Source organism: Mya arenaria, chromosome 3 (genome assembly GCF_026914265.1).
Source record: "Mya arenaria isolate MELC-2E11 chromosome 3, ASM2691426v1".
Classification (NCBI taxonomy): Eukaryota; Metazoa; Mollusca; class Bivalvia; order Myida; family Myidae; genus Mya; species Mya arenaria.
Window position 1 is genome coordinate 87380682 of NC_069124.1, and position 11642 is coordinate 87392323.

General features: G+C 40.3%; 1 protein-coding gene across 1 annotated transcript in view; it reads left to right on the plus strand.

Moving 5' to 3' along the window:
• The window catches only part of LOC128225557 (uncharacterized), a 106253-nt gene extending 95178 nt beyond the window's left edge, over window positions 1-11075 (plus strand). The window contains exons 92-115 of the mRNA XM_052935421.1: window positions 86-269; window positions 384-466; window positions 625-960; window positions 1154-1332; window positions 1494-1680; window positions 1852-2027; window positions 2229-2423; window positions 2748-2951; window positions 3128-3299; window positions 3418-3581; window positions 4094-4312; window positions 4437-4643; window positions 4779-5087; window positions 5337-5477; window positions 5705-5893; window positions 6416-6563; window positions 6910-7073; window positions 7187-7456; window positions 7603-7888; window positions 8086-8418; window positions 8671-8959; window positions 9123-9274; window positions 9425-9555; window positions 9719-11075. Of these exons, the coding sequence (XP_052791381.1) occupies window positions 86-269; window positions 384-466; window positions 625-960; window positions 1154-1332; window positions 1494-1680; window positions 1852-2027; window positions 2229-2423; window positions 2748-2951; window positions 3128-3299; window positions 3418-3581; window positions 4094-4312; window positions 4437-4643; window positions 4779-5087; window positions 5337-5477; window positions 5705-5893; window positions 6416-6563; window positions 6910-7073; window positions 7187-7456; window positions 7603-7888; window positions 8086-8418; window positions 8671-8959; window positions 9123-9274; window positions 9425-9555; window positions 9719-10003 (5003 nt within the window). The 3' untranslated portion in view covers window positions 10004-11075. The remainder of the gene's footprint in view (window positions 1-85; window positions 270-383; window positions 467-624; window positions 961-1153; window positions 1333-1493; window positions 1681-1851; window positions 2028-2228; window positions 2424-2747; window positions 2952-3127; window positions 3300-3417; window positions 3582-4093; window positions 4313-4436; window positions 4644-4778; window positions 5088-5336; window positions 5478-5704; window positions 5894-6415; window positions 6564-6909; window positions 7074-7186; window positions 7457-7602; window positions 7889-8085; window positions 8419-8670; window positions 8960-9122; window positions 9275-9424; window positions 9556-9718) is intronic.
• Window positions 11076-11642: the final 567 nt, after the last annotated feature.

Below are 11642 nucleotides of genomic sequence, written 5' to 3' on the forward strand. Positions count from 1 at the left end.
GATACATACATATAGGGTTTACAGAGCTATTAATAAATATATATCATGTCAGATCAGTATAACACATTTGTTGTGTCTTCTGCAGGAATGATTGCATTCTTTGCGACATTGTGCCTATTGCTGGTGCTGGCCATCATCATCTGGCTGCCGAAGCATGCAGGAATCCATCCTATGTTGCACTGGGCACCCAAATACCGCAGCCTTGGCAAGCCCCCGCCCGTCCCACACTACCTAAGATACGATCCTGACCACTGGCCAGACAAACCCATGTGAGTAGACAGTCTGTATCAGAAGTCATGATTTACATGTCTATGCTTTGAAACAAAATTCATACTTGACCATACATTTTGGCTTGTACTAAGTGACCATGCTGTTGTTTACAGAGAGTCTGATGTCAAGGAGAGCATAGGACCACGAGTGACAGGAGACGGAGCTGATGCCGACCTCCATGCTGCACCAAACTTTGGTAAATATTGTTCTACTGACATCTAGATGTTTTTAGTGGCATGCTGAAAGAAAGTAGTATAAAAGTACAATGTTATGAAGCCAATTTTATCTTATATTCATTTGTCCATGTGTCATTTTTATCTTGCCAATGAAACTAAGTGCAGTGTGTTATTGCAGGAGGTGGAATCAAGGCATCCGAAAAGGATCTGGAGGACTTCAACGTGCGCGTGCTATATGACAAGCTAGAGGACCAGAACCTGCACCTCGCTGCCCAACTGGCCCGTCAGCAGGAAGACCTTCGCAGCTTCTACAATAAGATCCAGCAGCAGAATGAGGGCCTCCGTGACCTCCTTATGAACATGGACCCAGCGAAGCTAGAAGAGCTAGAGCGGCGCCTGGATGAACGCAAGGCTGCCCGCATACAGCAGGGGCTGCAGGGCTCATCATCGGAGGGTGGACCAACCATTGTTAATGCAGCCATCAGCATGGCAGGAAACAAGCGCAAATTTGCTGGTAAGATTAATTGGTAACCATGTTAAGGGGAATTGATTTCAAAGAGTATATTTTGTCGTCTGTACATTATTTTGAAAAAAAACTCTTCAAAGAAAAGGGGCAAAAAGATTTGTTCTGAAAAAATTGGCATTTGGTCTGGTTTTCAATAGCTTCAACATTGCAAACAAATGTTGAGTGTTTGTTTCCTGTACAGGTGCAGGAGCTGGAGGCCGGGAGGAGGAGCTGATGATGGCCCTGCAGATGCTGCTAGACCGCCTCAACTCTGGCCAGGTGCCCATCTCACAGTCCATGTACGAGCAACTACGCAAGGACAATGGCTCTGATGGTACCCCAAACACCTCTGACACTACCGTCAACTTCACAGGATCACAGGTAATGGCTTGAAGCAATAGCCTAGCAATTAAAAACATTATCATAATGTTTTATCATATCAAGGTTTATGCAAAATGAATAAATTATATTTACGGTCATAAAGTCCTGCTCTTAAACTGCAAAAGGCTAGTTTAAGCTCAATGTTTCTATACATGATACAGGGAGGTAACCAGTTGAGTCGAGCCTTTGCTGAACTTCTGCGTCGTCAGAATGGTGAACGTCTGCGTCTGGAGCGTGATCTGTTGAAGGAAGAACAGGAAGCACTGGGTCAGCTTGTTGAAGAGGAGGAAAATCGGCGCCGGCATGTCACTGATGGACTCACTGATGACCTCTCCTCAAACCTGCATGGTTAGTCATTGCCTTTGTCTGAATTAAAACTTAGTGAGATTTCTCTTTGAAGATGATCCTCAGAGTCTAGCATGATTGTAAAAAAATAGTTTATACTAACAAATAAACAAGGCAAATTTGATAACATTGTATATTAGGGAATCTAACAGCATGTTTATATTTGCAACATAGGTGCAGACAATGCAGCCAAGATAGCTGAAATCATGAGTCATTATGGCAAAAACCTGGATGACACAATGAACAAGCACCAGAGTTCACGAGACCGACAGTCAGAGGAGTTACGTCGGAAACTGGCCATGAGGCGACAGACCCGTGAACATGCTCTCCGAGATAAACAGAGGAAGGAGGTCAGGGCTTGTTATGTTGTCATTTTATATGGTGCAGAAAAATGTTATTTGTTGGCTTTTGCATTCATTTCATGTAACACCGTGAATTGGTCTGGTAGTTTGGTACACATAAAAAACACACACATATGGAACAATTCTGTTGAAAGCTTAAATGTTCATTTACATTGTGTTGTTTTCTAACATTTATCTCCCTTTTTTAAGGCTGAAGAGAATGGGTTACCTCCCTTGCCTGAGGCTGTTGATGTGGCCGATATGAAGCTGCGTATGTCAGAAAGCGTGCTGGACACGCTGGCTGGTGAGGAGGCTGCAGGAACGGCCCGACTCAACACTGACCTTAACAACAACCTTGGTGATGAGGAGAGGCGCCAGATGGGAGAGAAACTCCGTGAACATCTAGTACGGGACTCTTAACATGAAACTCTGATTTTCTTACCATTTAAATATTCTGAATTTCATGATATTCTTTTAGTGAATAGAATCTTTAATTATAGATAAGATAAACAATGAGGATGATTGGACAATAGACTAAAATAACTTTACGGCTAAGAATTTAATTGTGTCCAGTGTTACTAACAGTCTTTCTCCTTGTTTATAAACCATTCTTGAAGTGTGTCCTAATCTGAGCCTGTTTGGATGTCCATATTTTTATTTGAAGACCTTGTCATATCTTAGACAAAAAATTTACAGGTATGAAATGGATGTATTCCTCCTGTATTGTAGGATCGTATGGCACAGCAGGGTGTGTTGACCCCAGAGCTGAGGGACAAGCTTCTCCAACAGCACCATGAGGCCGAGAATATGCTCCAGAAGACACACCTTGCACGCAAACAGCACCAGCTCAGAAACCTCCAGGACAAGATGGCCCAGAGACGCAAGCGACGCTTCGATAAGCTGAAGGATGAGCAGGAGAAGTACAAGAATGAGGTCTGTAGCAAGATTAAAGAAGTATAATATTTTTTTGAAAATAATTCACTTGGCACAAAAAAGAAGAATTTCATGGCAATTCTATTTGGATTTATTTTAAGTGCAAAGTTGCATTATTTATTGACTTTGTCATAAAAATAAAGAAACTCAAAATAATCAATAAATTACATTTCCAGATGTCAGCACGGCTGATAGAGGATGGTCACCATGACAACCTTGAGCGGGAAATGGCTGCTCTCCAGCGCCTGTTTGACCAGGAAATGGCTGCTGCAGAGGCTGAAATGGATGCTGAGGAGGCAGAACACATCAACAAACTGTCAAAGACCGTCAGTGATGAACACACAACTGGTAACTGCTCTCATAGATTTGCTATTCTGTACCACTTGAATGTCATACAATATATAGATTATATTTAAAAAGCGTTTGTGTTTTGTTTTACAAGAGACATGCTTGTTTCCATGTGCAGGTCTGCGCGAGAAGCAGCGGGACTTGTTGAAGGGTGTGAGTGATGGGTGCCCAGCCTCAGAACAGGTGGCTTTACAGAGATTAATGGACACATACCGCAAGGACGTCAACTCCATGGAACAGAATCTTGCTCTCGAGAAGGACCGTCAGCTTGAGGATCTCCGGGTATGACCTGCATGGCAACTCTCGCTTTATGCACTGGGCTATAAACTTATTCAAATATCTTGACTTACTATCCCAGATTGATTCACCTTGTTTTATGGGTAGTTGGAAATAGCTTTGTAGAGTTGTAGAGTCTACAGTAGAGAGTCTTGGAATTGTAGCTTTTTTATTTGTTAGATGCTACTGTTAGATTTTAAGGTAACAATTGTATTGTTATGTACAAGACATTTATCACATGTAGATATTCTGATATTAATTAAATGTTATTCACTGAGCATGTGCATAATCTGAAAAGGAAACACAACATTGATAGTATGTTAATGGTTTGTGGCTTTGTGGATTTACTTGTGAGTTTTGTTCTAATAGGTAACACTTTCTTTATGTCTTTAAACTCTGCAGTTTTGACAGTTTGTGTTCATTATATAGTTCTAATAAAACAACAGAGCAACTATACTAGCAGGACAGTTTAGAAAGCATTGTGGCTTGATTACTAAGGACTATTTGTGTGTTGGCAGGCAAAGCTGCAGGCGAGACGGAACAGGCGTATAAATGAGAGCCATCGTAAGCTTGAGGAGGACGAAGCCCAGAGAATCATCGCAGACCAGCGTCGCCAGATGGCCCAAGAGGTGAACAAGGAAACAGGCCCGGAGGTTACTGTGGATACCGGACTTGTCAGACAGCCCAAGGTCAACCTGGTGGAATCCATGGAAGAGAAGGCTCTTAAAAAAGAACAGGTGCTAGGAAACTCTGATTGGAAGTCCTTCATTTATTGCAAAATTATTGCTGAATTTATCTAGGTTTGTAGTTACATAATTCATATTAAAGAATTATTCTTTATTGACTGTTTGTGTGTTACAGGATCGTGCCAAGGATGACCTGAAAAGGCAGCAGAAGAAAGAGTTTGACAACCTGGCAGCCAAACTGGACTCAGATGCCAGCAAGCAGGAGGATAACATCAAGAAGCAGCTCAGTGGGGAGCGAGAGAAAGTGCTTCGGGAACTCAAGAATAAACATGCTGCAGAGATCGCTGCCCGTCCAGACCTTGGCCAAGACCAGATCAATATGGTTTGTTTGTTACAACTTTCAAAACCAAAACGTATTACTGTACCCAACACTGGCTATAAATTTTGAAAGTTTTTTTATGAGCATTATCAAAATTGACATATGAATGTGCTAAAAGATTTTTCTTACTTTCTGCAGTTGATGGCCCAACATGAGAAAGAGCTTGAGGAGGTTGCTGACCGCCTGCAGAAGGAGAAAGATCGTCAAGTGCTCGCGCTCCATGAACGCCTTGCAAACAGACGCACACGCAAACTGGAGGACATGCGGCGTCGCCATGACGTGGACCGCTCCAAGGAGATCCTGGAACAAAAACGTGAGCTGGGCGAGGTGCAACTGAAGAAGGCAAAGGAGGCGGAACGTGAGGCCATCAAGGAGGGTATCCGTGACAATGGGGAGGAGGACAGTGAACGTGTCATCAAGGCTGTCCTCGCACAGAGGCAAGCCCAGGTATGCAAAGGGGACTGCAGGGTCAAGGATCAATTGGGCATTTTTAAAATTCATATGTCTATATATCAATACATGCATAGTAAATTAAGACCTAGATGTTTGTTGGGTGCAATAAGGTTTACATTCTGACTGTATTACTTAATAATAATATATGTAGACATAAAAAGAATTTTATGTATTTATTTGTTTTTGTGTATTTAAAATGTATTGATTGTGTAATTTAATGAGATGAACCATTGCTGTGTGTAGGAAATGTCAGATCTGGAAAATCAGTTTGGAGGTCAGAAGCGTCTGATGGTGGATGAAGCTCTCAACAAACTCAACGAGAAGTATGACAAGCTTCGTGATGATGCAATGAGGAGGCATGACCAGGAGCTCGCAGACCTGCAGGTAAACAGGTCATATGACCAGAGGGTGACATAAATGGGTTAGAATATTTAGTTTCAAATCAGTAATATCTTTTAAGTGTTTACAATTTATCAATGCATTAGTTTGTTTTTTTGTTGTTGTTTTCTAAATGAACATCTACAGCAATAAAACATATAGTTAATAAAATGTTTGCGTATCTTAAAAATGAACATTTGTGAACATAACATTAAATATCATTTCTGTAACAGAAACTTGGCCTGAGCCCTGATGAGCTTGCTGCAAGACGCACAGAGCTGCTGAACAAACATGCCCAGGAGTTGTCTGCTCTAGACCGCCAACAAGCCGCAGAGAAGGGTGACATTGAGCGTGGGGCTCTCGCTGACTGGGAACTAGCCTTTGCCAAGGCTAAACTTTCCCTCAAGGAGAAACACTATAAGGTATTGTGGCCAACTTATTGAATTTGAAGAGTTATTAAAGCATTTATTCTTGTATTTTTTCATCAGACATAACATGATAACATGCAACAGGGAATGTTATTATGTCTCCCCCATTAATGGGGAGACATTGTTTTTGCCCTGTCCGTCAGTCTGTACATCACACTTCGTTTCGCTCAATAACTAAAGAATGCTTGCACCCAGGAACTTCATACTTGGTATGCTAGTTGGTCATGACTAGTAGATGACCCCTATTGACTTTGAGATCACTAGGTCAAAGGTCAAGGTTGCCATGACCTTGAGGTGAAAAATCGGTTTTGTTCAATAACTAAAGATCCTTTGGGTCCAGGACCTTCATACTTGGTATGCTAGTTGGTCATGACTAGTTTTTATTTGTTATTGTCGTCAAATTTCTTTGTCTTAATTAAACTTTAAAGCATTTCCTTCTATGTCTTAATTCTGAGTATTGATGCATGGAAGCTTTTGAGGTCCCTTTCTTAATCCTATACTTCACTCCTATCCCAGGAGTTTGCGGAGGCTTTGCGTGAGTTTAAGGGTGACAAGGATGGGGCTCGAGCGGCAGAGGAGACGGCAGGGGAGCTGGAGGACATCAAACGTAGACTGGAGCATGAACGCCATGAACAGGAGGCCAAGATGAAGAAAGAACAACAAGGTTATACAACTAAAAACAAGAGTTATTTTTTGTTGTTGTTTATCACTGTGACACATAACAATTTTGTAAAAGAGACCTCTTGACTACATTGTTTGGGTAAAATATGTACAGTTGTACTAATGGGACTTTGATATTGAAAGAAAACTAATTTGTTTAAAAAATGAATGATAAATGGAAATTCAACAGGTTTTGATAACAGCCTTTTGTATGCCTATAGACAGTACATGTACAAGAATAAAAAAAAAGTGTAAAGAACAGTTCAAGAACATTTAACTCATACTTGTTTATTAATGTTTTTTTCCATATATGCCATTGTCATTTTCAAACCATCTTGGTGTTATTGCAGAGTTTGAGCGTGATGAGCAGCGCCGTATGGAGCAGCAGATGGCAGAGTACGCCCAGCAGTTGGAGACGGAGACACGCCAGGAGAAGGAGAAACATGAGCGCAACCTCGAGGCACTTAATAAACGCAAGGAAGACCTCATCAAGGAGAGGAGGAGCAAAACAAAGGTGGGTGGAGCAGGAATACAAGGATAATTTGCTAAATATATATTGACTGACGTTAAATTGAAAGTTTTTTTGTGAACTGTTTATCTCAGTTCTATTTTGTGTGTTGCCTGTAGGAGGAGGTAGAGCGAATGAAGGCTGCAGGAGCCAGCGACCAAGACCAGCGTGAACTACTGGAGCAGCATGAACGCGACCTGCAGAACCTCATCAACAAGATCGACGCAGACAAAATGCGCATGCAGAGCACACTTCAGGAGCGCATCAAGAAGAAGAAGGAGGACAGACTTCGCCAGAAACAAAAAGATCTGTTTAGCAATGCAGAAGAGAACAGACGTGAACTAGAGCAGAAACAAGCAAGCCAGATACACAGGATGAAGGCTGATGAGGTATCATGAGAGAGTATTTAATTAATAAAAGCTATATGAATACATGAAAGTAATTAATGTAACCATTCTTGATTTTGTCTAATTATTTTTGTTAGTTTGGTGATAAAAATTGAAACAATATTTTGTATACATTGTCTGTATTTCAGGCCCTTACTTTGAATGAGGCCCTAAACATTGACACAGCCAATGCCCGTCTGGAGTCCCGAGAGAGGCCTTCCTCGCCTGCTGAATCCTTACGCCCATCCACTGTTGAAGATGAGCGGCCTACCACCCAGCCCGAGCTCCCAGCCTCATACAACATGGCTGCCCCTCTGAATGACGCAGAACTTGTGGCCCTACTAATGGCGAGCCCACTGTACCAGAAACTGGAGAGCATTAAGACCCAGATAGAGAAGGGAGCACACAAGGGTGACGGAAAGGACAAGACTGAAGGTATACACCATGGCAATGTTACAAATGTATGATATTTCAACATGAACACAAGGAGATTTTCTTCTTTGTTAATATTTTGATAGAGGACATAGGTAAGAAACAAAGAGGTATGATTGATATTGTTCAGTAAAATAAACGATATAAGTTATGAAAATAAAAATGCATGCATTCAAATTTCATTGGTTATTTTTGTACAGGAGAGGTATTCCAGGACACAAAAGATCAGGAGTGGACCAGTGATTCCAAACTTGAACCTGTGGACTTGAACAGGCTTGATTCCCGCAAGTTTATCGTGTACAAGTTTGGATGTTTTGTCACCGAACTGGTGGCCGCTCACTGCCAGCATGCCCCTGTCACCCTGCTGCTGGCTGATAAGATCCCGCCCAATGAGAGGCTTAGGAACAATGCCTACCGCAACTCCTTCTATTTCGACGCCAACAACAGTATCCTGTACCTGCGCACAGCTCGGCTGGAGACTGTCGGAGAGTTTGTTGTAGTCCTCATGCACACCTTGGCTCACATCAAGGCTGGTCAGTGTTTGAATGCAAAATGGTTTTCTTTCATTCATGAATTACGAAGCTTTTACCGAAGTTTGAAAAGGAAATATTTTCTGTTCATCTTTCAGAAAGCCTACTTTTATCACATGCATAACAATGAATTCCCAAAACTGACCTTGCAATTTGGAAAAGTTATTTTCTGTGTTTTAAGAAGTAGATTTATTTATGCAAAATGTTTCATTTTATTCTATTGAAGTTTGTTATATTGTAACTGTTTATTTTCAGGTGACTTGAGGAATGACCACAATCCGAACTTTGTGAAGGAATATCATCGCGCCCTGGCAGTTGTCTGTGACGACCTGTTCTTTGCCCGATTCAGGCGTAATACTCAAGGAACAATCAAGAATGAGCCATCATCGCTGGAGGGTGGTGTGAAGCTCCTACAGCAGATGTTTGGTCAGTGCCACACAGAAGACGAGAAGATTAAGATGGTGGATGACCTACTTGACGTCAAACTGCTGCCTTCAACCACCGCTGAGGGCATACACTTTAACACCCAGAGACTCAAAGAGAGGTGAGTAAATGGATGGATAAGAACGAAGACTGAGCATAAAATATCAATAAACTATAAGTATTTATTATGTTATTTGATGACTGTATGATAAATGACAAGCTTGCAGACTTTGCCTTTTAAATTATCAGTGTTTCACTTTGTTTGAAAATTCCATGTTTTCCAGGTTGAGTCGCTACTCTAGTTTCTCAATGACCAACAAGCTGCACACAATGTTAGGCAGTATGGAGGATAAGGTACACCAGTCGAAGACCCAAGGGACGACACACAATGTCGACCAATCACTCCTCACCCTTGCCAACAAATACTCTCCACCCGGTATGTGCCCTTAAGCAGCATCACTTTTTCAGTTCTTTTGTCTTACATTACTACAATACTACATGTAGTTTATATTTTACAGTACATTTGAAACCATAACAGGATGCAATATTCCAATTCTTGTACTGTACATTATATGTTTTTTTGTAGGTACAACTCCTCTGAACAGGAAGTTGCCTCTGCGTTTTATGACAGCCAACATGACAGGTCATGCTCTCTGGCAGACATTCGCAAACCATGCAGAGCTGGAGGAACCAGACACTGGCGCCATGCCTGATCCTGTAAGTCTGATTTAATACTTCATTTTGGAAGTCACTAGCAGTAGAACTGTTGTTATTAAAATTCATTGGTAAGTACAGAGCTGTTAGTTCGAATTTTGAGGTAAATAGCCTTAAACCTTGAATGATAATAAAGCTCTTTATTAAAAACAAAATTTCCACACAGGTATCCCCAGAAGACAAGTATGATGAGCTGTGTGCTGACTTCTCCGATGTGAACAAATCAATCCTTGACCTCCAGGCCCAGGTTCAACAGCTCACAGACGAGGTCACAGCCCAGACAGAGGCTGCAGAGAGATCAAGGTCGGGCAAGAAAAGTCAGCCACAAGCGTCAAGGTCGGACATCATCGGGCAAGCCAATGAGAAGCTTGCTCAGCTGCGGGCGGAGCTAACCAAGCTGGAGATGAAGAAATCCCAGATCATGGCTCACATGGACAAAGTGCAGCAGTAGACTGACAAACTAACAAACTTACAAGTGAAATATAAAACATGAACTGACTGAAAAAAGCTAGTGTTACTTCTTTTACATTTCTATTTACTCCTTCAAGCATTTTATAAGAAAGTGTTGTTTTTAGAAAGAAACATTGACTCAATTTAGGGCAAGGCAGTTTTTGTTTTTTTTAATGACAATGAGGCTGATTATAAAGAATTTGATTGTAACATAAACATTCCATTGCACCTGTTGTCTGTCTATGCTGTATGTACTAACTGTCTTTATTGTGTATGATGATTCTCAGATGACTGGGAAGAACTAAGCTGATCTATGCAACTTTTGTTTAACACCTGATCTGTCTCAGTGTTTCTTTGTTTTTATACTGTACTTACTCATGACATATTGTGTTGTTGATAGTGCACTGTGTCCACAAGATGTTGTAAATGTTTCCAACTCAATACACTAATATAAAACTATTCAGTTGACCTGAATGCATTTAAAGAAAATTCTGCATTTATTTATGTTAAAGTTTATTTATTTTGATATACATTTATTTATTTATTATTCAGTTTAGATATTTCCGTCCAAAGTTTATATATTTTCAAATGGTAATATTTTTTTATCAAATCTGTGATATGAGTGTCTGTTGATTTTGTAAGTGTGTTAATTCTAATTTTCTAAAAATGAAAAATGATTTAAACTGCAGTGGTTATGATATTGTTGTGAATGTGTTGTAGAGTAAATGTCCCCTCTTGTCAGATATATTTCATTTCTGGAATAATGAACTGTGATTTCACAAACATCAGATAAATCATTCAATTCCTTCTTCTGATCTTTATATAACATACCTTGTTAACAGTTTCTTTACTCTTGTCAACAAAACCTAACAGTTAACAAAATGTTTTCAACTTACAATATCTATGCAAACTTAACAGAAAAACAAACTACTTAAATGAAAGTGACAGTGTATGAAACTAGAGAAGCCCATATTTTCAATATTTCTTATTTCAAGTAATTTGGTTGTAACATCTGATTTTTTATAAAATTTTGGTATAAAATCTCATCGAACAATAAAGATTTTTGCTTCTGACATGTGTTTTCTTTTAAATGGCACCCTTACTATTTTACATGTAAAATCATGGTTTTTGTGTGGGCTGCAGAGCATGGCCATTGGATTACTTGAACGACAATGTGTGGTCTTCAAACTTGGCACATTGGTCATGGCAAATATCTATAAACTGGGTCTGTAGTCATGGTCAGTAGATGACTTATTCATTTTGGAGTCAAAGTGACCTTTGCAAGAAAAATTATGGGCGCTCCCTACAGGTACACATTCAGTTCATGGAATTCTAGATAATTATGAAATATCGTTGTCAGGTTTAGTTCAGTTTAATAATAGATTTTTATTCTGCTGTGATTATTCAGCAGTTCAAAGGAATGTCAATGTTTTCTAAAATACTCACAAACCATATTTTAGCAAAATTATTTTTACTGTGGTAAAAGCCGTACAAGTGATCTGACTAGTCAATCGGATGGAGGTCCTTTAAACAAGCTTTGACTAGCAGTGTGTTGTGTATCTTGACAGGAACTGTTTATTTCTTTTAGACTGGTTGTTGGTGAGTCTCGTGCTGCCCATATTAACCCTTCACGACTAAAA